General features: G+C 39.8%; 2 protein-coding genes across 4 annotated transcripts in view; both read left to right on the top strand.

Moving 5' to 3' along the window:
- Positions 1–4,339: 4,339 nt before the first annotated feature.
- On the top strand, positions 4,340–25,252 carry LOC144531273 (ovochymase-2). Its single transcript, XM_078271318.1, has 25 exons — positions 4,340–4,490; positions 7,155–7,285; positions 9,500–9,593; positions 10,516–10,656; positions 10,901–10,998; positions 13,042–13,168; positions 13,511–13,714; positions 14,429–14,644; positions 15,877–16,017; positions 17,088–17,327; positions 17,541–17,726; positions 18,950–19,059; positions 19,299–19,399; positions 19,966–20,243; positions 20,446–20,609; positions 20,768–20,951; positions 21,055–21,273; positions 22,180–22,314; positions 22,437–22,658; positions 22,804–22,986; positions 23,262–23,384; positions 23,487–23,559; positions 23,703–23,992; positions 24,351–24,511; positions 25,055–25,252. Exons 1-25 carry the CDS (start codon positions 4,340–4,342, stop codon positions 25,250–25,252), a joined length of 4,170 nt encoding a protein of 1,389 aa, XP_078127444.1.
- Positions 25,253–25,917: 665 nt separating this feature from the next.
- Positions 25,918–26,311, top strand: part of fam13a (family with sequence similarity 13 member A) — an 80,438-nt gene continuing 80,044 nt past the window's right edge. For 2 of the 3 annotated variants that reach the window (XM_078262258.1, XM_078262249.1), the window contains exon 1: positions 25,918–26,175. In XM_078262258.1, the coding sequence (XP_078118384.1) occupies positions 26,149–26,175 (27 nt within the window). In that variant the 5' untranslated portion in view covers positions 25,918–26,148. The remainder of the gene's footprint in view (positions 26,176–26,311) is intronic. The other variant, XM_078262267.1, reaches the window with a different exon arrangement.

The raw sequence follows: 26,311 nt of genomic DNA, 5'->3' as shown, positions 1-26,311 counted from the left end.
TTTCAGTGTAAAGCTCATTAGCAAAACATTTTATGTTGTTTGTTTAATACAGTTTAGACAGATTTGTCATTTGTTTACATAAAGCCAGGCTAGCTATTTCCTCTTGGTTTCTAGTCTTGACGCTAAGCTAAGCTAACTGGCTGCTGGCTCCAGCTATATATTAAATTAGTGCCTACTGAAGACATGAATTTAAAAAAATGGGTCATAAATATATAGTTTTATTTTTTTTTAAGTCTTAAAGTCTCTGTCCTATAACAGCTGGGCACTATAGTCTTCAGCAATTAAATAGTACATTTGTTGGGGACTATTTTCAGCCTTGGATTAATACACTTTGGCTGCACTAGTATTTACAGCAGCAGGACAATGTATGTGGGTTTGACTCAAAATAAACTTACAGTGCCCATGTTCATCATAATGAATAAAGTAACATTTTGAATGGTTTGCACAACAATGGAGGTCTGTTACCCCAAGGAATGAGATATATCAGGCTTTGGCTATGGTTATTAGGATCCATTCATTTTCATTCATTGTTTTCATGGGATTTGTTGACAAAAGAAAGATAATCCTGCAGCTCAAATGCTAATGAACAAATAAAAATGTCTTTTAAAAAAAAACTAAAGTACGGAAATGTACATTTTCACTTCACAGTAATAGAGGTCACTTTGTATACAAAGTGATTGATTGTCAGTCTAGTAATTGTTAAATTAATATCTTTGAAAACATGACAGAAGTGAAATCTCAGCACTAATACCCAGCTTCAGAGCAAAATAATAATCTTTTAAATGTTACCACTTACCAAGGACCTCCCTGTCAGAAGCTAAAATTAAAGACTGATAGTCCATGAGAGGCAGCAGGAGCCCCCTGTTACAGCCCAAGGGTCTCCCCTGACTCACAGCGAGATATTGAAACTAATGATACTATTATTCTAGGAGGGAAACTGTGGTCCACACTTTAATGTAAAAAAACAGGGATTTTAGTGTGGTGTGAAATATTTACTGGATTTTGTTATTTATAAAAAGAGAAATCATGCATTATTTTCCTATATGCATTTACAAGGTTGAGGCATTGTTGGATTTGGTCTAATTGATAAAAAATGTAATCATGTGCATAAGGATACATTATTGACCTGCAGATCTGTATCGATTCCTAAATCAGGTTTATAAAAGGCTATGTTTATCTACAGTTAGATGATTGATAATAATATAAACATCTTTGAGGGTACTTTGAGATGCCAAATTAGGTATTCTGGCGTGGCAAAGATCAGATACTATCTTGCCCTGACTCAGTCCTATTTGAATGTCACTGCAACATTTCAAAAGGGTAAACACCAAACATTGACCAACTCAGCAATAGAGCATCCTCTGATTCTGGTGGGAATTCAGGGCAGCAGCAACATATTTGAGCTATAGTTAAAGTCCCACAGATAAGTCACTGTCCTGTTATTGGGATTTGAGATATGCTTGCCGTTACCCACTTAGCTCATGCAGATGCTAAAAGTCATTACAGTTATCCAGACCATCATCAGGATAACATCTATCCACTCGCAGATCACTTTTGGCAATGTAAGATACAATTTTATCATGGGTTTGAGTGTTAATTACTATTTACAAGTCATATTTCTGAGATTGTGGACTATTTAGTAATTAGGGGTGGCTGGTGATTATAGTGTTGCCATTTAATTCTGCATAACCCAGGCTTCAAGACTGCTCTGGAGATTTAACATCTGACTGGTGGAAGCTTTCCATTTTTAACCATTTCTGTTTTTCACGTCTTCTGTGTTCTCCTTCTCTCACTGTGCCTTGCCCTTTCAATACAGACTCCCCATTTTCTTTCCACGCCTCCGTTTTTCTGTGTCCTAGACGCTCCTTTCTCTCTTTGACAATGATATTATAATGATGCCAGTAACGGTGAGGTGATTAAAGCTTCTGCTGGCCTCCACTCTGTAGAATAGTTCCTATAAAATGGTGTGCAACTGCTCCTCTCTCCTTACTTATTCTCGCATTGTATCAGCCAGATAGCTGGAAGTGAGGCTCGTCGTCCTGATGGCCGCTCCGTTCCCAGTGGAATATGTGGCCTACATTTGTTTGTAGTGCAGCGTTTGGCTCTGTGAGTGTCTTCCTTTGTCAAACATTTCCAGTTTCCTGCAGCAAATCCCCTTTTGTTTCCTTAAACATTTACTGTTTTGTCTTTCTATCTGTCTCTCTGTATATCTTTCCTTTTTCTCTCTGTAGTGTCTTCTCGTTAATACTGTACATAGATCCAGCATTTTAGAGCACATCATTGATTGCTTACCATTCAGCTCACAAGCACATGCCCCCATAACCTTTATAACAGCCGTACACATGCACAAGATGCATGTTTAAAAAAAAAAAGAAGCACACACATACACACACACACACACACACACACACACACACACACACACACACACACACACACACACACACACACACACATATATGTACAAAAAGGTCACCTTCCATGACTTCATTAGAGACTGTTTTATTATGGCTGACAGATGTGCCCATAAATCATAGGTCCCCCAGTTAAGCGAGAACATCCAAAACAAACTGAACACTGATAAAGGTGAAACACAGTAAGAAAGGGAAGCGATAGAGATAGAAAGAGAGAGACATAAGAATACATGCACACATATATCAATATACTGTAGCTGTTGAAAATGTCTTCCATAATAGGTTTTCGGCCGTCATACTCCCTAAAGAATGATTTCTTCCGTCATCTTCAGCGTCTCCATGGAGAGATATAGCAGCTTTTGTTACATCACAGCCTTTTGTCACAGAGAAAAAATGGAAGTCTTTATCTTTAGAGGAAAATGAACTGTTAAAGGGGAAAGACGGACAGATTGCTGCTTCAGAATCTAATATACCCAAAGTGAGTCTGATAAAACCCAATCAAGCGTCTTTGTATAGAGATTCAGCCCGAGACGAAGATCCTCCTTGTGAAACTTATCACCTCTAACCTCGGTGCTTTGGTTGCAACACGGCCTGTGTTACACTGTGTTACTCTGCGTTGTCTGCAACACTGAAAAGGAAGTTAATCCTCCTTCTTTTTACTCGACCGGCAGAGAAATTAACTCTGTGAAAGGAACACTTTGGATAGACCTATCCATAGTGTGCCTATTTTATATAGGCTAATTTCTGTAACTTGCATTTCTCCATTTGAACGTCTAAATGATTTCGAACTTTAGAGTGCTGAAACGGACCAGAGGAGACAACATGAATTTTAAAGTTATTACATTGTTTGAAAACAATGAATAATGGATATAGTGTATTAATGTACATAGTAGTAGTAGTATAGTGAGTTTTAGCTCATTGTTTAGCTGTCCAGCCTTCAAATTTACTGTTTTGGTTGGTGACTAGCTGTTTGATTGATTGATTGATTGATACATGTTTTTTTCTTTGCACACTGCCAGATTACCCAGGTTAAAGTTCTGGGGGAAGAAATGATGAAACCTTATTAATGTATTGTTTTGTTGACCAGAAAGTAGTCAAATTTAAACATTTAGTCTAAAATTACTGCAATCAGATTATCAAATACCCACCATCTGTAAGTTTTTCATTGAAAAATGCAAACACCAGGTTGCTTAAACCCACAGATTCACAACAACAAAAAAACAACCAATGAGGACATAAACTCGGCATCTTCACAATCTCTGGTCAAGGCCGATTTAAATCTGTTGACTATCAATACATTTCACACATTGAGTGTTGATGTAATGAAAGAGCTATAAATAAAACATCATCAGTCATCAGTTTTTAGGATAATTAATTTGCTGCTTACAGCTGAGCTGAAACACTGCACAAAATCACAAAGACACAGCACATGATTTAGAAACTGCAGTGTGATTTACAACAACAAAAAAACTAATTGAAAAGACCTTAAAATATTATATTATATAAAACATTGTCGCACAATATCCCAGCTGAACCTACTCCCTTATTTCTTCAGCACCCTGGATTGTCATCTTTAAACAATGAGGACACGCTACACAGTCTAAACTGTTTCTTGATACTGAAAGGAATGTGTCCTGTCAATAGTTAGATTTTTTCTGTGCTGGTTACTTGTTTGCCGTTTACCTTCAGTTCTCTTGAAAGATATCCTGATGATCTTTTGATTGGGACACTACTTTCTATCACTCATTAACTTGTAGTTATGATAATGTATGATTTATGGCTCTTACATCCAGCCACTCTCAGGCTGCAATACCACATCTGAAGAAGTTCAAGGTTCATCTGTGCTGTTCCGATAATGTTGGTAATAAGCTGGTGAATTGTTGGATGAGGCACAGTTCGGTGCATCTTCCTCTGCTGTGAGGAAAATGGACACGGAGAAGGGTCGTAGTCGGTCCAGGGGTATGAGCACCCTGGAAAAGTTTCTGATATTTCTCTTCGTGGCCATGACCGGCACCTGCATCGGCCTTGTGGTCATCTACTTCACAGAGAAAGCTGACTCTTCTACTCATGCAGAAGGTGAGTGTGTACCAACAGGTACTTTAGTTTAAAACATGCTGCAATATTCTTTCTATCACTTACTGTATGTATACAATTATATGACACTTTTCAACTCACTAACTGTATGACACTATTGTAATGGTAAACATTTCACAAGAAGAAATATAATAAATGGTTATATTGTATATAGAGGTGTCAAAGCCTTCATTCACGTGTCTGTATCATCTCTGTCAACTGTTAGAAAAGACGAGACAAGACAGTGAAGAGTCTAAAGTGAGAGCGCCCTGAGGCCACTGCATCAGTGACTGAGCAACACTGAAAACCCTGTTGTCAAATTGGACCTGAAGTCTTTTTTGACTGATGACAAATTTGACCATCAGTGTTTTTTCACTGTCGATTATATTGTCTGCAGTAGGTAGTTTATCATAATTTGACTGGGCAGCAAATGATGATCTGCATGGAGATTTGGAAGTTTAAAATGTTTAAAATTAAAACTTTATAACCAATTATACCAAAGGCACACTGATCTTCTCCAAGTTATTTTGGTTTTTTTAAATATATAAATCTGAACTTTTAGCTCTAAAAGCTCCTATAGGTAAATATATACCAACAGGTAAATGTCTACCTGTCGGTGATTTAAAGATGGAGTCAACAGAGAGTTATTAATTCTTGTGTGGTAAAAGTGCGTCGTCCCTGTCGCCATGACATTTACATCGTCCCCAGAGGATTAATCCTAATGACTGTGGTGATCCCCCGACTTTTCCTCTAGCGCGCCATCTTCCGCACACCTGAATAAAGGTATTTGAGTCACGTGTGTTAGCAGATAAGACATGCAATGAGGAGTGAGGACTTACACACTGTTGTCACTTGGTCTGTGTTATTTATTTATTTATTCATTCATTCACTATTTCAGTCTAGCTTATGACATGCATTAAAGGGATCATTGCTCCCAAAACGTGATTATGTAGACAGTTATGTTCTGCCAAAATGACAAAATATATTCCAGGTGTTTTGTTGTTTTATACAAAGCTGGGCTCCAGACTTCCAATCAGAAGCTGCTCCAGCCACAAGGGAGAGCATGTTTTTACTGCGGATGACATATGGTATAATTAATGCTGTTACCAAGGCATCTCAATTGATTTTAATTTGTCACTTCAGATACCATAAGGTGTTTTTTAGTTATTAGTCGACTGTATTCATATAGCGCTTTTTTTTATTAGAATTTCATGGCAAACATTTTCCCTCTTAACCTGCAGTGTTGTTAAAATAATGTTTTGGGCCAAGCTAGCGGCAAGGCTCATGAAATGCAATGTCACTTAGTCGGTCCACCATTTTGGTCCAGACCGAAAAATCTCAACAATTATAAAATGGATTTCCATGAAATTTGGTTTTGGTTCAGCCATTCATGTCCCCCTTAGGATGATTTACTTTTCAAATGGTGCCATCATCGGGTCAAAATGCCCGCCAAAATTTGAAAATACAGCCCTCCTCCTTCAGCCCTCCCCTCTCTGTGCTAAGCCCCTCCCACCAGACGAGCGGGCACTTTATACAGTAACCTGTACAAGTACCAGTCATTCATTTCAATCCTTTCAATCATCATTGTGATCCTGATGTCGTCCTGTTTTCTTTGCAAACTTGTGGGCCTGTAAAGCCCTTTGTGATGACATACTGTGATTCGAGGCTCTACATAATCATGAACTTGAATTAGTCGCAGCTGTGAGCCTTTGGCTATGGTTAGCAGAAGGCTAAACTATTAGCAACATTTTCTCTCCATCTCTGAAAAACTTCTCCGATATTGACACGTTTTATTGCGTTTATTGTCAGACTCTCTTTTAGACTCTCCTTTTGATAGGTCCGTCTTACTTTTTTGGGTTGCTTTGCAGTGTAGGTAGTTGTTGCCTATGCTGGAATTACAGCAACTTTTTCTGCAGGATTTTCTGCCATTGAGGCTTTCAACATCTGAAGAAACGTGCTGCACATCTGCATTTGTATAACAGCCAATTAGAACAGCCCTCTCTCTGAAATGACCTGTGATTGGCCAAAGTCTCCTGTCACGGGCTGGGATTTTTCTAAAGCCTGAAAACAGAGCAAAGAGGAGGTGCAGAGGTCTATTCTTTTCTCAGTCCAATTGAATTATAATATCCTGAAAGGTTATTTTGGAATTTCTGCCCAATGACGCCAAAAAAAAACAACCTGCCTTTCCCAGCTTTATGTACAAGTATATGACGAAATATTTGAAAAACTAATAATATTCCCATCAGCCTCAGCTGTACTTTGTATTTAATTCTAATTAGCAAATGGTAGCATGCTAATATGATAAACTAAGTTGATGTTGAACATGGTAAACAAAAGCTGCAGAGGGTAGAAGGCAAAAAACACCAGAATTTGAAGTAAAGTGAGTGTTCTTTCCGGAGCTCTCCCTTTCCCCTCTCTGTTGCACGGGGATAATGCATGCACAGAACAGCCAATAGAAATGCTCTCTCTGAAATGACCTGTGATTGACCAAAGTCTCGTCACGCTACTTATCTAAAGCCTGAAAACAGCAAAGAGGAGGTGCAGGAGTCTAGTTTTATCTCAGACCACTTGAATTACAATATGCTGAAAGATTATTATGGCATTTCTGCTACAATTTATAAATACATAACACAGTAACAGTTGTCCTCCTCTCTCATACATTTCCAGGGCTGGACTCAGGGTGTGGTGGTCCTCTGGAGCTGTCTGGAGAGTCAGGCACCTTCACCAGCTTTAACTACCCCAGTAGCTACGACAATGGAAAGAGCTGCACCTGGCACATCACTGTGGAACCTGACAAGGTGACATGGCCATGGGCGTAAATCTGATCTAACAGTAGGGGGGGACAATAAACATAACATTTCTGAAGAGCCATTTGTGAAGAGGACACAAATAATACAGTCACAATTATACTCGTAGAGGACATGTGTACACAGAGGAAAGCCTTTATACCATCATTAGTGTAGCATGGAGACTGTACCATTATCCTTCTTTTCAGTGTTTCTCTTGATTCAATAAAAAAGCTGACTAAATTGAACGAAATATTCTTCTTTAAAATCATGTATTTATTTTTAAGTTGTTTATAATCAAGCCACAAAAATACCTTAAAACATAATGACTTATTTTGAAAAAGTGTCCCCATATAAAAGAAATACAATGCTTTTGTACACTTGTTAAATTAGCTCATCATAATGTAAATTAGTGAGCCACTGGTAAAGCTCATCTGCTCACACTGACAGCCACACACCTCCAAAAATATGAACTGAGCTCAACACACTTACCTGAGACTCTACACCTGACTGTCCCTGGTCTCCCTGTTCCTCAGTTCTTTTTGTCTCCTTTGCCTGTGACATAGTGACGTTAGTATTTCCATAAGCACCCATTCTTATAAAGATGTTACCAAATTGTCTTGATATGAGGACTTATTGTACTTACTTGGCGTTTTGGTGTAAGCCTACTGAAAAAGGATCTTATATCGGTTTTTCCTTTCTCTGTCATTTTTAACAACAACACAAATCTTTAACGTCAGATGTCTAAATATGAGTTAGGTTAATAGTTCACCACGTGGTCATATTATAATTATAAAATGATCTTGCGTCCTCCACATAAATATTAGGTTTCTTCTGGGACAGAGGATATATATTTAACTGATCAGCCACTTAACTTTATATTGAGCAAAACACAACTGTAGATCTTCAATATTAACCCTAATATCAGTTCACACACATAACGTTAGGCTTATCGCTGTGGTAACGTTAGTTGTAGTGGGTGCATTTCTATCCAACAAGCTATTAAACAAGCTAGGCTACATTATATTACACTAACATAGCGAACTTTTTTGTCATGACTAATTTATTAATTACTCAGCATCATTTCTATTTCAGAAAAGAAAAACTTAATCCGATGTTTATTGTGAATAAAATAGCCTTGAACCGCCTACTTACTACATTCCTGTCACTACCCGATGAGACTGTGAGTCTAGCGCAGTCAGATCCTACAGCATGCAGTGGACCAAACCACTGTGAGGCAACGGAGGGGGGACTCAAAATGTTTCTAAACTTAAAAAGCATTTTTGGGGGTTTGTATTGTTTTTCTGCTTACACAGATATTTTAAGTATACATCATTATGTTATTTACAATACACAGCATTGTTTTAATGATATTTCTAGGGGGGGACAACCCTTAGATTGGGGGAATGTCCTGACCCCCCCGACCTCCCTGGGATTTATGCCCTTGGACATGGCTCCCCATCACTGCTCTTCCAAACCTCAGTTATGAACTCTGTGGAGTAACAGTCCCCTTTAAACTCTTCATGGAAAATTAAAAAAAAAAAAGCCAAATGAACTACTGACGGATTAACTAAATCGAAATATTACTTAAGGAGAAGGCTAGAATTATTCTGTAATAGCCCAAAAATAATTTTCCTCTTGAAAACCACTTTCAACACATTCAACTTGTCTCGTCTTTGCAAGACAGTGCAGAACAAAACACTTCGCTCATTCTCTATTTCAGACAGGGTCTTTTATAGTGTTTTGGCCTGGTGTTTAATCAGTAGAGTTTGTTATTGTTGGGGAAATGTCTTATGTGAGGCCAAGCAGTGGAGGACAGCTGTGATGAATGCAGTGGCAGTGTCACAGACAGATGGCTGCCTTGTCTCCTTCATTCTCCTCAGCTCTCCTCCCCACACCCACAGGAGAAAACTAAATCCTTGATTCTGCTTTCTCTGTTTGCATGGCTGCCTCCCTGCAGTGGCTGCTCTTCTCTTTGGGCCTTTATGTCTCTATCTTCCTTTTGCTATTTTTATACACGCATAGATATACATACAGAGGCACACACTTGCATGTGCATACCTATATGCACACAGACACAGTTTGCATATAGTCTCACATGTGTACACATGCATGCACTTACATTTCACACTGAGCATCTCTCCCCTTCCCTGTCAGCAGCCCGTCTCTCTTATCGACTTCTCAGATTAAAAAAAGACGAAACACCTCTGCATGTTTCTGTTGCAGGTGGTCCAACTGTGGTTTGAAGAGTTTGCTTTGGAGGAAAACCAGCTCTGCACGTCAGACTTCATCACACTGCGAGACTCTCTGGGAATCATTGGTAACAATCCTGCTTTAAGTCCAAGGGGGAAAAGGATATATACTATAGATAGATAGATAGATAGATAGATACACAATCACACTTACATCAACATAAACACACCAGCTCTTTCAACATGCAGTGGCAGCCTTGATGTCATGCCCCAATCAGCCCATCTATCCATGGGCAGACTCAGCTAGTGAGCCACACAGTGCTGTTGGCCCACTGCACACCTCTCTACTTACAATAACACATGGTTCTCCAACAAGACTGCATAGTTTTAAACAGTGTATTTAGTTCAAATACATCTTTGATTTCTGTTCATCTAGAATAATTTTGACATACAGTGTATCCCCCATTTTGTTTTCTCTCTTATTATTATTTAGAGCCAAATTAACCAGATTCAAATAGGGGGCACACATTGTAACGCCCTGGTACTTGTCAAGAATTTACTTTATTAATATGAATTGTAATAAATGAATGCCAAATAAACAACTTTAAATATTCTAATATTAAATAATATTGATACATAGCTGTTATTTGTAACTCTAAATAGCCTAACAGCCATGGACAGATTGTGAGACATTGGGCCCCTGAACATTGACATGTAAAAGGCCCCCCCACCCCTCCTACATGGGAGCAAGACAATCAGTCTGAAAAACATTTGGTGTCTTTTTGTGGTCGTTTTGTCTCTTTGTAGTTTTGCGTCTCTTTGTAGTCTTTTTGTGTCATTTTGGGGTCATTTTGTCTCTTTGTGAGTCATTTAGTGTCTCTGTAGTTGTTTGATTGACTTTCCAACAAGTAATATTAACAGTCACTTCATAAAGAGGTTCTAATACTAACAAGCCAACTACCTATCACTTGCTTTTAAATTAACCCGTCTATTCATTGCAGATGAATAAGCTGTGCACAATTATCCTGTCTCTTTCTACATCATTTGTAGGTAAATACTGTGGCTACACAAAACCAAAGCCGCTGGTGTCACTTACAAACCGCCTGACGGTTTATTTCGACACCAATGACAGAAAAACAGACCAAGGATTCAAGGCTCATTACAAAGCTGTGGCTCCAGAGCTCTCGCCAGGTAAGATGATGAGTGGAAATCAATTTCAGCAAGAAAACTGCCTTGGCTCTGACATAATGTTGGATGTCTGCCTTATAAGTGTATGAATGACCTAAAGTAAATGTTATAGAAATGGATGCTGTATGAAGAGAGGCGTAGGAGAAGGGAAATGAAAAAGGGGGAGGGTAGGTGGGGGTGGACTGGTGTATTGCGGGTATCCTTGAGGTGTTTGTGGAGCTGAAGTGTCCTCCATTCCTGCTGACAGAAATAGCCGGAGCTGGTGGCTTTCTCCAAGGTGACCAGGGGGAACTGACAACCCCTAGCTTTCCAGATCAGAACTACATGAATGGAGCACTATACCAGGTACACACATGAGCAAGGAGACACAATCAAAGCAAATGTGACAGCTACATGGTAACATTTACTTTACTTTTGGCTGACCCTTATCTGAGCATGTTAGATTGTAGTGTATGAGTTTTATTTTATCTCTTACACTCTTGTTTTAATCTAGTACTTTAACTTAGTATGTTTAACCTGTTTTTCTGTGTCAACTTTTCTTGACCCTGGTCTCAGGACTAGACTTTTTCTGCCTACGTGACATTCAGAACTATGTCCGGGTGTCAATCCGATCTACATCATGCTGCACGCACAACAGACCGGAAATGAATATGTAAAAGTGCTGTTCTTGAAATACTAAAAGAAGTGGTCTAGGATTGCCTCCACAGCTCTCACAAACCGCTCCCCGACTCGTCAAATACGGTCCTCGGCATCTGACAACGACGCACAAGGCACTCACATTCACGTGCTAAGCTAATTGCTAAGCTAACTCCTGCTTAAGACTTAATTAGTAGACATTGCTAATATAAGGTATCTGACTAAGAAAATATGTTTTGCAGGTCTTTATTGCTCCTGCTGCATTCATGTGTTGTCGGAATAATTTGAATAATTAGTTCCCGATTGGGAAAATTCATGTGAACGCCCCCTTAAGTCCCCTCAACAACAATCCGCAAAATTGTTAAAAGATTTTGGTACATGACTTGCCCGGTTGACAATTCAATTCAATTCAATTTTATTTATAGTATCAAATCATAACAAGAGTTATCTCAAGACACTTTACAGATAGAGTAGGTCTAGACCACACTCTATAATATACAAAGTTCCAACAATTCCAGTAATTCCCCCAAGAGCAAGCATTTAGTGCGACATATCAAAAACATGCCGGACAGAAGTACATGTTTGTTTAATGGCGGGTGTCAGAGGAGCATATGAATGCACCATTTCTATGAATTTCATTAATTTCAGATATAAAAATGTGTCTATTTCAGTTAATCATGTGTGTTTCCTTGTTTAATTATGTAAAAACCTTACATACTTGATTTAACTGTTACTCTTAGTCTTTGGATTGAAGAATTTGTCAATTAATTTCAAGGTGGTTGCAGGTTGCAATGTTGTGTTTTTAATTTAATTTAAGGGCTACCTTTTTGTTAACATTTATGATTGTGCCTTAAATAATGTACATTGATGAGGTGTATTCAGGTTTAAACTTCTGTCAGTTATAAATCTATACAAATAAATCTACTGATCACAAAAGAGGATCGGTTTGGAGAGAAATAAATTAGTTACAGAGGGTTTTTCTGTTTTGTTTCTAGAGAATTGAGTTGTGAATTAACAGCAACTCAAAACAAAGATGTCCTGAATATTATCATATTACATTTACCATAATGTTGTACACAGTTTGTTAGTATGTGGTCCTAAACAAACCTAAAGATTTCAGATTAGCATCTCAAAGTAAATCTATTAGCTATGCATAGATACCTCACAGCATTTGTGATCTTGATCTGTGATTAATGCATCTAATTTAATTAGAGTATATATCAGGATTTGCACGCTGGGTTTGGACTTGGAATCATATGGTGTCATTTGGCTGTCATCATGATTTCATCTTGCTTTGTTTTAGCTTGACAGGTCACCAGCTGTCCAAACAAGAGCAGATCAGTGATGAAAATGAGTTATGATGTGGGCGGGTTGGTTTCGTGGGTAGAGCAGGCGCACATGTACTGAGAGGTTTATGCCTCGAATCCGACCTGTGACGATTTCCTGCATGTCTTCCCCCTCTCTCTCCCCTTTCTCACATAGCTGTCTTGTCAAAAATGAAAGAAGGAAAAGCCCAAAAAAATAATCATTTCAAAATTAGTTATGAGTGAGAGAGTGTGTCAAATGCAGTGCACATTGCAACCATGAGGATCCAAAATGATTTGGGGAAATCTGTCTATGCAGTAAATGATTGGTGTGTGTGTGTGTGTGTGTGTGTGTGTGTGTGTGTGTGTGTGTGTGTGTGTGTGTGTGTGTGTGTGTGTGTGTGTGTGTGTGTGTGTGTGTGTGTGTGTGATTTCTATGTTGGATCAGTGGAGGATCACGGTGCCTGAAGGCGAGAAGGTTCGACTGACATTTACTTCCTTTGACCTGGTCCCTGAGGTCTGTGGAGACTTTGTTCAGGTCTACGATGGCCACACGGCCGGCTCTTCTTCATTCAGTAAGGGGTTTTAAAATATGCTACAATATTTTCACACATCAGCCCAGATTATGTCAAAGCTGGGTAAACCATTATAATGCAAAGGGTTAGAATTTCAGAATAGACTGTGGTGGCCTTTGTTCAACATTACCAATGAATAAAAGATGAGCTCAATTAAAAGTTTGAGAAGTTGTACAATGAACAGAGGTTCTGGAGTCTATTTTAAACTTAATGAATGTAAGTGTGTCTGCAGAGACTTCATTGTTAAAGCAGCACTGATTAATTGTCAATTATCTAAGTTGAAATTTGGGGGTGTTGCTGTTATTGCTCAAGCCTCACGTATATACATATAATCCATCAAAGGTAAATTCTGTGGTGGGAAGATGCCAAAGCCAGTGGAGTCCAGTAGCAACACAATGGTGGTCCGCTTCAAATCCGACAACAGTTTGACTGCTAAAGGATTCAGAGCAACTTACACCAAGTCCAGCCTTCCACCTGTTACTCCCACCACAACAACATCAACCCCCACTTCCACACCCAGAACCTCTCCACCTCACACATCTTCTGGTAAGCATTCACTCCAAACCTTTCTGTTTAATGTCCCTATTGTACTCTAAAAATAAACCATCCATCCATATTTACTCATAATTCAATGAATTAATGAAAAATCCAGCCGACCTACCCTTCCCTGCATGTTTCTGCTTTGATTTCAGTTGAAATATATCAGATATATTTGATTGCCTTACTACCAAATAACAGCATCGCTGTAGCTGAACCAGTTTCCCAAGAAAAATTCCCATCACAACCCTCATTTTTTCACTTAAGAGCTATTTATCAAACTGCCAAATTAGTTATCTCTTGAAAGTTAATACTGATAATATCATTATCTATGTTCTCATATGATCTATGAGGGTTGTTTCCTGGCCAATGAGAGCTTGTTGATACATCTAACATAACTGTTATGCCTCCCCATGCATCTTTTCTTCGAGTGACAGCTACCAAATAAGGATGAATGCAACACTGTGTGTAGGAGTGGGGAGATTCCCCCTTGAGGTTTATCTATTCATCACTGAACTAAAGCTATTGGCAGACAGACCGGTTCTCTCCGGCGGCCAAATAAGGTACTACATAATAAACCTGTTAATGGGTCAGTTTTCTATCAAAGCAAACTTGTCCCCATCAATTAAAAAAAACAAAGAGAATAAACTAAATGGAATGGGGAAAAATGCAAAAAATAAATGGAGCTCAGACAAACAGCTTTTGTTGTCTATTACTGGGCAGGAAGTGGTGGTCCAATAATCCTTAATGGGCGTAAAGGCATGATCCAGTCCTTGGGATTCCCAAATCCATATCCTGCTCATCTGAAAAGCTCCTGGAAGATATCTGTGCCCAAAGGATTCCTGGTTAAACTGCAGATCACTGACATGGCCATCAAAGGAGAGACTGGACAATGCAAGGAGGACAAACTGGTCATCTCAGATAATTACAGCACGTTAGGTGAATATTTTACTCTTTTACAATAATCGCACTGATTCATGTTTTTCTTATCCTTACATTAATTAATCCTGTAAAAGTTTTCCATTCTACATATCTTTGTGCCTTTAACTTAGTGTTTTGACTCCTAAATACATCTCAGATAATCTTAGAACATATTTGCTTTTTTTGGGCCATTACTGTATCTTGTGGAGCCTGAATAGCAGCCACTATGGAGTAAAGGTTATAAACTCTCCATCTTCTCACATTCTGAATTTGGGTCATCAGAAACCAAGACAAGCACAGCACACAAGCAAAACAACAAGCAGTTAATATGCCTCTTAGAAGAGAACCATATAAGTCATTAAATATGAGGACTTTGATTACCACAGTATAGCTCAATATCTGCCCCTGCTGTAAACTGTTGATTAGGATCTTCCTTGCAAAGAGGCTAGTGAACTATAAATTACCTCCATTATTCACTGGCTGATACATCTTTATGTTTTGCTGAGTTCTCAAGGACTAAAGCGCTGAGGCACAAACACACAAATACAGTAGGTGAAGAGAGTGGTACATCCTGTTATTTCAGGGATTTTGTGTGTTTGTATATATGCAAAATGCTGAGAAATGAAAAGCAGCTAAAGGTCTGTTTAAATAACCTGATAAGTCTGTTATCATTGTTCATTGTTATCATTGTCTGTTATCAATCATTAGCTTCAAAGATCCCTTAAAGCAGGACCTATGCAATTTATAAAAGAAGAAAGAACACAGTATTCCTTTTGCAAATTAAAACTTAAAAACCATAAGAAATTAAATGCATCATAGATAATATTAACACATTCCTTATTTTGTCTGGCATGACCAGATGCTTATAGTGGCTAATGTTAGCTAAGGGGTTGATTAAGCTGCACAAATAAACATCATTTTAATCATTTTAATAGCATTAAATGTATGAAAGAAACAATACCGGTTTGTGCTATCTTTTGTGTTCACAGGCTTTTGGGCCGAGCACAATGTTTTTGAACAGTGTTGATGAAGTCACATTAACATCACCTTCATTTGTTACAGTTTTAGCATCCCCATCCATCAACAACTACCCACACCCGACGCACTCAGCTTCACTCACACTCAATAGTGCTTACAGAATTTACCACTCTCCACTCTCATCTGTCTTTGAACCATCCCCCCCTTCCTGACTCTGCTTTCTCCATTTACCTTCATCTTTTACTTCCATCCTTCCTCTCCCTCTCCCTCAGGCACACACTGTGGCTACATCCTTCCCCCAGTGGTGGTCAGTGCCAGTGACACAATATTTGTCACCTTCCAGTCTGACAGTCGCCTCACAGACCGAGGGTTTTCTGCCAAGTGGGAAGCTGTGTATCCTGAGGATATCGCAGGTATATCAAGGACACGCATGGGCACACACACACACACACACACACACACACACACACACACACACACACACACACACACACACACACACACCAATCATTTACTGCATAGACAGATTTCCCCAAATCACACAAACCTGAGGCACTCAACACCTCATTAGGCTAATCGTAAAACATCTCACTCCTCTGTCACACATTCACAAAAACAGCACAGTCATTGCATAAGCAGTGTGAACTCTCAACTCTGTGAAAGCACAGGCCAGAGTACAGTGTGAAACATAAAAAGCAAGATAAAAACGTCTTTATCTTTTTCTGTATCGTCATTATCACACACACAATTGACTTGAGACCCCATGTGCAGAGGTGAAGGAAGTATATTAGAGATATAGATTTATAAAGTAGCAATACAACAGTGTAGAAATATTGTACTCCATTGCAAGAAAACATCCTGCTTTTGACTTTAATAAAATGCATAATTCACAGTGATTATCAGCAAAATGCATTTGTGTATCAAAAGTAAAAGTACTAATTAAACAGAATGGAACTTTGAAAAATAATTATATTAAATGTTACAGGCATTGTCATGTATTCGATGGTCAAGGTGCAGCTTTCAACTAGTATACAGTTGTATAGTCTAATGTATAAGAATATCAGTCATTTTGTATTAGCTGAGTATTATGTAAAAAATGTTATCATAGAAAACATGTAGGGGAGTACAGCCAATAAATGACCATAACAAACAATTAAAGTGCAAATACCTGAAAATTACACAAACTCTATTAAGGACATGAGTACTTGAGTAAATGTAGTAAGTTACCTCCACTGCCCATGTTAATGCCCAGAGATGCTTCTTTGTTACTTTTTATACTGCATATATATCAGCAACAACTAAATGAGTAAAAATGGAATTAGCAGATACAGATTAAGCTCCTACTTTAGATGAACCTCTGTTTACATTTTTTCATGATGAGATTTACTCCTCAAGACTCTCTCTTTCCACAGGCAGATACTGTAACTCGTCTACACTTATCTAATTATGATCATGCATCAATCACTCCCTCTTCCTCTTTTAGAAATCCAGGGCTGTGGCATGTCTTCCAAAGAGGAAACGGGAGTTATTAAGTCCCAGAACTGGCCTATGAACTACAAAGCTAACAGCAAGTGCATGTGGAACATCGCTTTGGGGAAGAAAATCACACTGAATTTCACCCACTTTGACCTAGAAGCCAAAGACATCCTCACATCCAAATGCTATGATAACATAAAAGTGTACGAGATCAATAGTTTGACTAATGCGCTGCTTCAAACGCACGGTAAGTTTCTTTGTGGAATTACTACATGATTCCTTAACCATTTATGTTTTTCATGATAATTAATCACATTGGAAAAGCAAGACCCAGTCATGAATCTATTGACCCCATTATAATGTAAATTAATAAAACTGTTACTGTATCTGCACTAGTACTTGTATAGCATCTGTGTCACTTTATTTATCATGGACAAAAAAATCTTTTAACACATCTTAGGTCCATTTTGTGGGACTAAGCTGCCTTCTACCATCCAGACAAGAGGCAATAGGCTGGTGATACGTTTCCATACAGACTTGTTTACTGAGTCCAAAGGCTTCAGGGCCTACTGGACAACAAACCCCAGTTTGCCTGCTCCCACTGAGCCACCTGTTCAGCCCAACCCCTGGGACAACATCCCCATAGGTGGAGTATCTATTTCATTTGAAACATTTGCAATAACAACTTTACAGGGCAATAATATAAACAAGACTTTGTGTTTTCAGCTTGTTACATTTCCCCCAAGTGGCCAACATTTTTTATTAATGTAGCTTTAACATTAAGTGCTGAAACAATTAGTCAACCATTTTAATAATTAGATCAATACAGTTATCAGGTGACAATGCAACACAAAAAAGGTTTCGGTTACTCCAATGTGAGGATTTGCTACTTTTATATCATTGTACACTTGATCCCTTTAAATCTGGGCCTGTTGTTTGGACACAGCAGGTCATTTTAAGCCATGACCTGGGATTCTGGGAAATTGCAGTAGTCATTTTTCTTAACTGTTTGACATTTTATGGACTAAACTACTCATTTACATTTGATATGTTTGGTTTCTTGATCTCTCCAGCTATATTATACAATGTCTTAGCAGGTTAGCAGAGCAATGACCGGTCACAATGACAAACATTAGTTTCAGAGGCCTGCCTTATATTCATCTGATTCATGCTTCCTTCCAACCTCACCCCTTCTTCACACCCCAAATCTCATCTCCCCCTTGCTGCGCCCAGATGTGCAGTTAAACAAGGTGACATGATGTGCTGAGAACACAATGAGATGTGGCCTAGTGCTTCACTTTCCTTCCTAGCTGCCTGTCACCCGATCCTCATTCTTCACTCAGCGATGAGCCCCAGGTGCCTGCCAAGCCAATTGCTGAAATAGAGTTTTATAGATGGACTCTGCTGCCTCTGGGGTTTGTTTCCACCCAGCCTATGACCAGAGGTTCCCTATGTGCTGGGCGAAGGAAGACAGAGAGAGTGAGAGATAAAGGGACAGAATGTGTGATACTGTAAGAGTGACTGGGACAATTTAATGTCAACTCCTTGGACAACCAAAAGAAATGTATATGTTTAAGCGTACTGATGTTGTCAAGGAGTCCGGCCTAGAAACAGATTTTTCTTTAAAGTCTGGTTCATGTCCCATAGTTTGTTTGCAGCAACAGCATGGTACTATTTAAAAAATATTAATGACAGCGTAAGTGCCAGTAATTCAAAGCCTTGCAACACCCGGGCTTATCTGTAAGCTGCAGATATGTACTGTATATTCAGGCTTTGTTTATACACAAACAAAACCCCAAACAAATGAATACATGCACAGACAACCAGACACAGGGTTGATTACAATGGTTATTTTCTCCTATTTCCTAGACTGGCCCAGTACATGTGGGAAACCAGCCATTCCTCCTGTTGTTGTGTCGCGCATTGTGAACGGAGAGGCTGCCACGCCACACTCCTGGCCCTGGCAAGTGTCCATGCAGGTAAGAGACTACCACTAATAGATGCAGAGAATTCACATAAAGATTAATTTACAGCATAAAATATCAGTGATAACAAAAGGGCAAGTCATTTTTTCTATCTGTCCTTTCTATATCTCATATTAATAATTGACTGATTGCATACGCTTTCAAAAACTGATCAGTAAATTGTGTCTTAAATGATGAGTATGCAAATATCTTTAATGGTTTCTTCTCTGCTTCTCGGTGTGTGTTTGTTTCAGGTGTGGCCGGCCAGTCGTCCAGAACCAACGTTCTTCCATACCTGTGGTGGTACTCTTATTCATAAGAACTGGGTACTTACAGCAGCCCACTGCTTCATAAAGTAAATATTTTATCTTTCTTACATACAGTACGTGTACAGTTAACTTTTTTTATTTGTTTTATTGAGAAAGGTTGACGTTGTTTTAACAACAAGAGCTATGTACAGTACAGTAATTCTGGATTTTAATGCCACTTTTTTTCTGCAAAGTTTTCTCAAACTTCCTGGAATCTATTTGCATAATTGCAGAAGGCAAAAGCAATGCTGTGTTAGAGATGCCTCAGCGCCTTGACTAATGGTCTACAGTAGAGAGATGCTGGTGCACGGAGGAGCCTGTGCACTAAATAGTTTTCTGCTGTGAGCAAAGATGTAAAAAGGTTATGAACCACAGAGAACTCAGAATAAGCTCTGTACGGTATCAATGTTTTTTGTAAAACTAGAGTAATTTTATATGGTGCAGTAACAGTGACATGTATCTCAATCAATCAATCAATACATCAATTAATTTTATTTGTCACATGAAATTGTACGAGGTACAATTCCAATGAAATGTTATCTCGAGGCGGCCCGTGTGTTTACTGTAAACTGTGAGGTATTGTTATTGATTAATCTGCTGATTTCCTACCCAGCTATGCTGATGAGCTGCAGCGTTGGCACATGTGCCTTGGCAAACACAACCTGACCTACACAGAGTCGAGTGAATACTGCTTCAATGTGTCTGGTATCTATCGCCATGAAGGCTTCAAGTATCCCACAGTGCCCACGGTGGAGTTTGACATTGCCCTGGTCAGATTGGACGGGGAGGTGATGCCCAGTGATGAGATCTCGTACGCCTGCCTTCCCTCTGAAGAGGAAGTCCTACCTGCGAGCAGGAAGTGCTACGCCACCGGCTGGGGAGATGAGACCGGTGCGGTTTCTGCTTCGTGTTTGAAATAATAAAATAATACACCACCTCAGGAGACACTCGCATGAGTTGAAAAAGAATTGTTGCATAGTTTGCATGCCCTCTGCTGGACTTAATGTGCAAATACCTCCTGTGTTTATGCTCCTCAGTGTGTCAAGTTGATGTTTTATTTGTAACAATCTAAATTGTTTTGTGTGATTATCAGGCGATTCATTGAATGCTAAAGTTGCAGAGGCCCTTAACCAGGTCGCCCTGCCTGTTGTGCCGTATGATACCTGCAAGAGGATGGATTATTGGTGGTTCCAGGTCAAGACCTCCATGATCTGCTGTGGTTATACCCTGCCTGATGAGCTCAAGTCTGTCTGTCAGGTAAAACAAGTCCTACAGTAGTACAGGACTAATAGATGACAATGGTTTTACACCATTCTGATCATGAATGAGATGAACGTTTTTGCATCTTACTTTACACAGATGATATTTAATGAAATGCTAATGGTGTTTTGGATGATGATTTGTGACTTTAACAGGGAGATTCAGGTGGTCCTCTGGTGTGTCAGGATAGCCCCAGTGGTCCTTGGGAAGTTCATGGTATAACCAGCTTTGGCCCTATTGGATGCATTATGAATAAGAAGCCCTCCGTATTCACCCGCTCCTCTGCCTACCTCCCCTGGATCAAAAATGTCATCCGCAGAGACATCTACAATGAGCACAGTATGAATCCAGCTGGTCTACTCTGACCCACTTTCATAATAAACTAAATATGATACAAAAGCAGAATGTATTGCTGGTTTCTCCTTCTGTCCTCCCTGTGTAGCATCAGGCTGCGGAGGGCCAAAGGATTTGACTGGCACAGGAGGCACCGTGTCCTCTATGGGCTACCCTGGCAGCTACAACAACAAAGCCCGCTGCCAGTGGAACATCCGGGCACCCCTTGGCAAACTGGTCCACCTCCATTTCCACAATTTCTCCCTGGAGGAGAGTCAGCTGTGCATGAATGATAAAGTCAGGCTCACAGACAGAATAGGAAATCTAGGTATGTGAATATCTGCCTCCTTTTTCTCTCAGCTGATTATGTATTTGCTCAATCACTGATGTGATTACTTTGCTTTATGTTACATCGCAGTTACTGCAGTTTATTAGTATGTGTAAATAACTTACTATTTTACTCTGAGCCACAAATATCAACCTCATGCTTACAGTTGCAGGCACTATAGGTAAGGTCAGAGAAACACCAAAGTTAGTAGCATTCATCCTCAGGGGACCATGAATGTCTTACAAATGTAATGGTAATCCATCTGATAGACAAATTTTAGCCTGGACCAAAGTGGAAGTGGACCGACCAACCTTGCCATCCATGTAGCCATGCTGCTAAGATGGCTAAAACTTGTGTCTGTCACCTTTGTCGTCTAAGTAAATATATATATTATTTATTTTTTTAACCTTTATTTATTCAGGGAAGGTTCACTGAGAGGAAGCCTCTCTTTTGCAGGAACGCCCTGTCGGCCTGGGAATTGAACGAACGACCTCCCGGTCACAAGCTCGCTTTTCTAACCTTTAGGCCACCACTGCCCAAAAAATAAAATACACATACATAAATTGCCTAAATAGTTGAAATACATAATTGCATAGGCGTTATGAGTGTACAGCTTTCCCATTCTCTTTTTATGTTTGCCTGCACCTTTCTAGAAAAGATGTGTGCTTCCCTTAAGATTTTTACTAAGCACTAAAGTGGCATATAAAACACGCTCTGAGCCTACTGCTGTCTCACTTATATCCTATGTCTCAGCCTTACAGTAGATCTACATATATATGCCTATATGCTGTGCATGTATAATATAAAAGTAAATATGTTAATATACTTATAATGTTATACACTAGCTCTTAGGACAGACCTTAGAAAAGTCAGCCTAACAGTGCTCTTCATGTTCTTTCTCCTCAGGCACACACTGCAGCCATGTACCCCCTAAAGACCTGGTGAGCGATGGAGACACTCTTCACATCAGCTTCTCCTCCAATGACAAGGTGGTGGACACGGGCTTTACTGCCACCTGGAGGGCAGTGGACCCTACAGAGGGTAAGACAGGAGGAAAGTGTTTCTAAAATAACTTAGAAGAAATAGCTTTTAGGCAAAACTAATGCATCTCATCTTCTCCTCTCCTTTTTTTTCTCTCTCTCTCTCCCTTATCCTACACACAGCTCCATGTGGAGGGAGCTTCAGCAGTGCTCAGGGTGAAATCACCTCTCCCAACTGGCCCAGTGACTACCAAGCCCAGTCTGTGTGCACATGGCGTATCGCCATTCCTTCAGCAAAAACCGTCCATGTAGCCTTCACTCACTTTGAGCTGCAAGCTGCAAACATGTTCGGGAACTGTGTGGACTACATTGAAATCTTACATGGAGAAAGCATGGCATCACTAGGTTGGTTATTGTACAACAGATCCTCCCGTCCATTTTGTGTTCTGTTTCTTCTTATTATTATTTCCTGTACAGGTTAGTGTTGTTATCAGTATCAATGCCTGCACAATGGTGAAAAAAAACTCTTTATTTCTTGTCTGTTCTGTAGGTCGATTCTGCGGCTTTGCCCCTCCACCCAACATCACCATCGTTAGCAACACAGTCGTCATTCGCTTCCTTAGTAACGGAGCCAATCAACAGAAGGGTTTTCGTGGTTACTGGACCACTGATGCCAGTGTTATCCCAACTTTACCTCCTCCACCTCCTAACCCATGGGACAAAGTCACTATCAGTGAGTGTAGGCTCATAGCAGCTCATAACTCATAGCAGCCATGTCTCTAATGAGTGTGTGGTGATCTCATGGAGGTTCCCAGTTTCAAATTGGAGCTTGGTGAATAATTAATAAAAAAAACTATTTGTTCCCCTTAGATGGAATAAACTGTAATGGGATCTGAAACTGGATCACCTGATTTCTGATTTTGAAGTTTTAACTGAGTCTGCCATTGAAGCTACCTGTATAAATACAGGCTGAATACATTGTAACAAAGTATAGTTTTCTCTTCCCAGACTGGCCAGTAAATTGTGGAAACCCAGCAGTGACACCCAATACAGCCACCCCGAGGGTGGTTAATGGGGAGGAGGCGATCCCCCACTCCTGGCCCTGGCAAGTCTCCATGCAGGTAATGCCAAATCCTGTTTCTCTGTGTGCCTGATTAACAGTCATAAAGGAGAGCTTTTCTTTTGTACAAATATATATTTCTCCTCCCCAGGCTTCACCAATGTTTCCCATACCTTACATGCACGGTTGTGGAGGTTCTTTGATTCACGAAGATTGGATTCTAACTGCTGCCCACTGTTTCATGTTGTAAGATACAACTACAGAAACACCTAGTACATGCCATGTTTAAAGCTCTCAGTTCTTGAAAGCAGCTATAATTAATATTTTTATATAACAATGATCCAAATGACAATGTGACAATGTACACACATTTTCCCCATGCTTTCCAGCCCACTGAATAACCCCTCTTACTGGCGCATGTGTATGGGGAAGCACCACATGAACTCCTCCATGGACGTTCCCTCAGCAGAGAAATGCTACAAGGTGGATGGTATCATCCGCCACGAGGGGTTTGTTTACGAGCAGGATCGCACTGACATCACCAATGACATAGCGTTGCTACATTTGGCCGAGCCTGTCAATATGACAAGGGAGATCAGCCCCATCTGTCTGCCCAAACCTGGAGCTGTGATGGCTGCTGGGACACCCTGCTTTGTCACCGGCTGGGGAGACGAGAAAGGTAGAAGTGATCATGCATTTCAGTTTCCTGTGAAATAACTGTGGTTATAATGCTACTCCAGGAACTACAAGTAACTATAGTTGTACTAGTATCTTTATCTTTTGTTTGGTACTTTTACTGTTTTTCATTTTAATTGAAAAATTCACCTTGTTTTAATGTGCTTGGTGTTCTCCATGATGAGTATTGTTGTGACACATCACATCTGAGATCTCATTATCAAATCTATCTGGCATGTGCACAAAACTTGCTGAGGCCTTGGCTTGATTACTAAAGATAAGGACAGTTGGATGTTTATATTGGTTACATCTCTGTGTCTATGTCTTCTACAACATTTACTTTCTACTCATCACTATCTTAGGTAACCTGTTTCCCCAAGTGTCTAAGAAGCTAAATCAGGCAGCCCTTCCTATTGTTGACTTCCAGACCTGCAGTAAGCCTGCTTACTGGTGGGACACACTCAGACCCTCTATGATCTGTGCAGGCTATGAGTCCCCAGATGAGCTCAAGTCAGCCTGCCAGGTGAGAGACCACATTTAAAAAAAAAAAACGGTTTAAATTGATTCACTGGGATGTTTTAAGGCAAGGATGGTACTTGTTTATCGACATTCTCATCAAGCTTTTCTCACACACATTACATTGGCCTTTCATGATTGGGTTGTCTTTTATGTAAACAGTTTTGTTTGTGATCAGTCAGCCTTGATCGCAAATGGCTGCCCGATTTTCAATCGTAATTGGACAAAAGAACACAGGAACATCATTTGTTTGCCATAATGAGCGAATGTGCAAGCAGGGACATGGGAAGATTAGAATTTAGAAAAAAACACTTCAGAACAGTACTATAAGGCTTTAATATGTCAAAAGAGCTTCATAAAACACAACAGTGACATTTTGCCTCCCTGAAGAAAACTTTGTCACATTTTTTATAAAGATTGACCTTGATTGAGGGCACAGAGATTAATTTACAGTGAATTATAGTGAGCTGTCAACATTAAATGTTCACCAATGCATCATCTTACCAGTGCAGTAAATCTTTGGTGATTTACTTCTTATGCTCTCCCGTAGGGTGACTCCGGAGGTCCTTTCACCTGCGCGGCCGCTGGGATAAACACAACCTGGGAGGTGCATGGGGTCGTCAGCTTTGGACCGCAGGGCTGCATCAAAGACAAGAAACCCTCAGTATTCACCCGCGTCTCTGCCTTCAGTGACTGGATCAATGACAACATCAAGAAATTTATATATGAAAGTGGCAAAACCAACTAAAGCTCATATCTTAAAAATAAATCTTTTGACAGTGATGGTTGTTAATTTCAGTTTAAAGTCATTGTAGCTTTTTATTTAGGGTTCACCATTAAGTATTGCTCGCTGCTGAAGTATGCTGACTGATACTGTTAAGCTATAAGGCATCTTAACTGGCAGAACTAGGGGTACAGTAGGAGTCAATTTCAGTCCTGTAGGGTAACTATGTGTTCCTTTTTGAGGGCCAAAAAGGAACATATATGTTCCCAAGCTAGTGTCAAGAGTACAACAGCTGTACCTTAGAGATTCAAGATTGATTCAAGTGTCTTATTACAATATAATTACAATTATGCTATTATGCCATTGCAATTGTTAAAGTAAAATAAAAATAAAATAAATGTCCTTATATTTCTTTTTATTTTAGCACTCCTACAGTTTTGACAACCCCATGCCTTTAAGTTTCTCTTCAGGCAGACCCCTCAGTACTTACAAGCTCCTCCTCTTTTCTTCCCTCCTTTGCAGGCAGATGAATCCCACAGGCACACATATAAAGTTTTGGGTTTTAACCCCTTAATCACATGACCAGGCCCCTCAGCCAATGGGAGAGCTTGGCTCAGATTTCAGCCTAGGAGGAGAGAGGGGAATGAAGAGGGAGGAAGAGAAAGAGACAATCACTAATCTGTGCTCGTGAGTTGGACAGCTACAGTCTGCCGGTATTGACAGCACTGTTTTACACTCTCTGCTGCCGTGGATTATCTGTGTTGGGTTTTTGGATCATTTGGATGGCTAATTTTAAGGTGAAAGGGATTCCCACCACTGGGCAAAGTCCAAGAGTGTGTCCTGGAACAGAGTGAGGAGAGGAAGATAGCAGCAGTTTTCCCCCTCATCTTTGCCTCTGCAGGCGTTTCTTCTTTGAAAGAATGGGGGCAGGAGCTCTGACCATCTGTGTGAGTAAAAACTACAGAGCCTGAGTTGGCTCAAAGACTTCCCATTCAACCTGTGAATAAGGGCTAAAGAATGCATAACGGGACTGTGTTGTTGTTCAGTGTCAGTCTGCACACTCCTTTGTGATGGTGTTGAATG

Source organism: Sander vitreus, chromosome 2 (genome assembly GCF_031162955.1).
Source record: "Sander vitreus isolate 19-12246 chromosome 2, sanVit1, whole genome shotgun sequence".
Taxonomy (NCBI): domain Eukaryota; kingdom Metazoa; phylum Chordata; class Actinopteri; order Perciformes; family Percidae; genus Sander; species Sander vitreus.
Note: the sequence above shows the minus strand (reverse complement) of the source record. Positions and strands in the feature narration are given on the sequence as shown.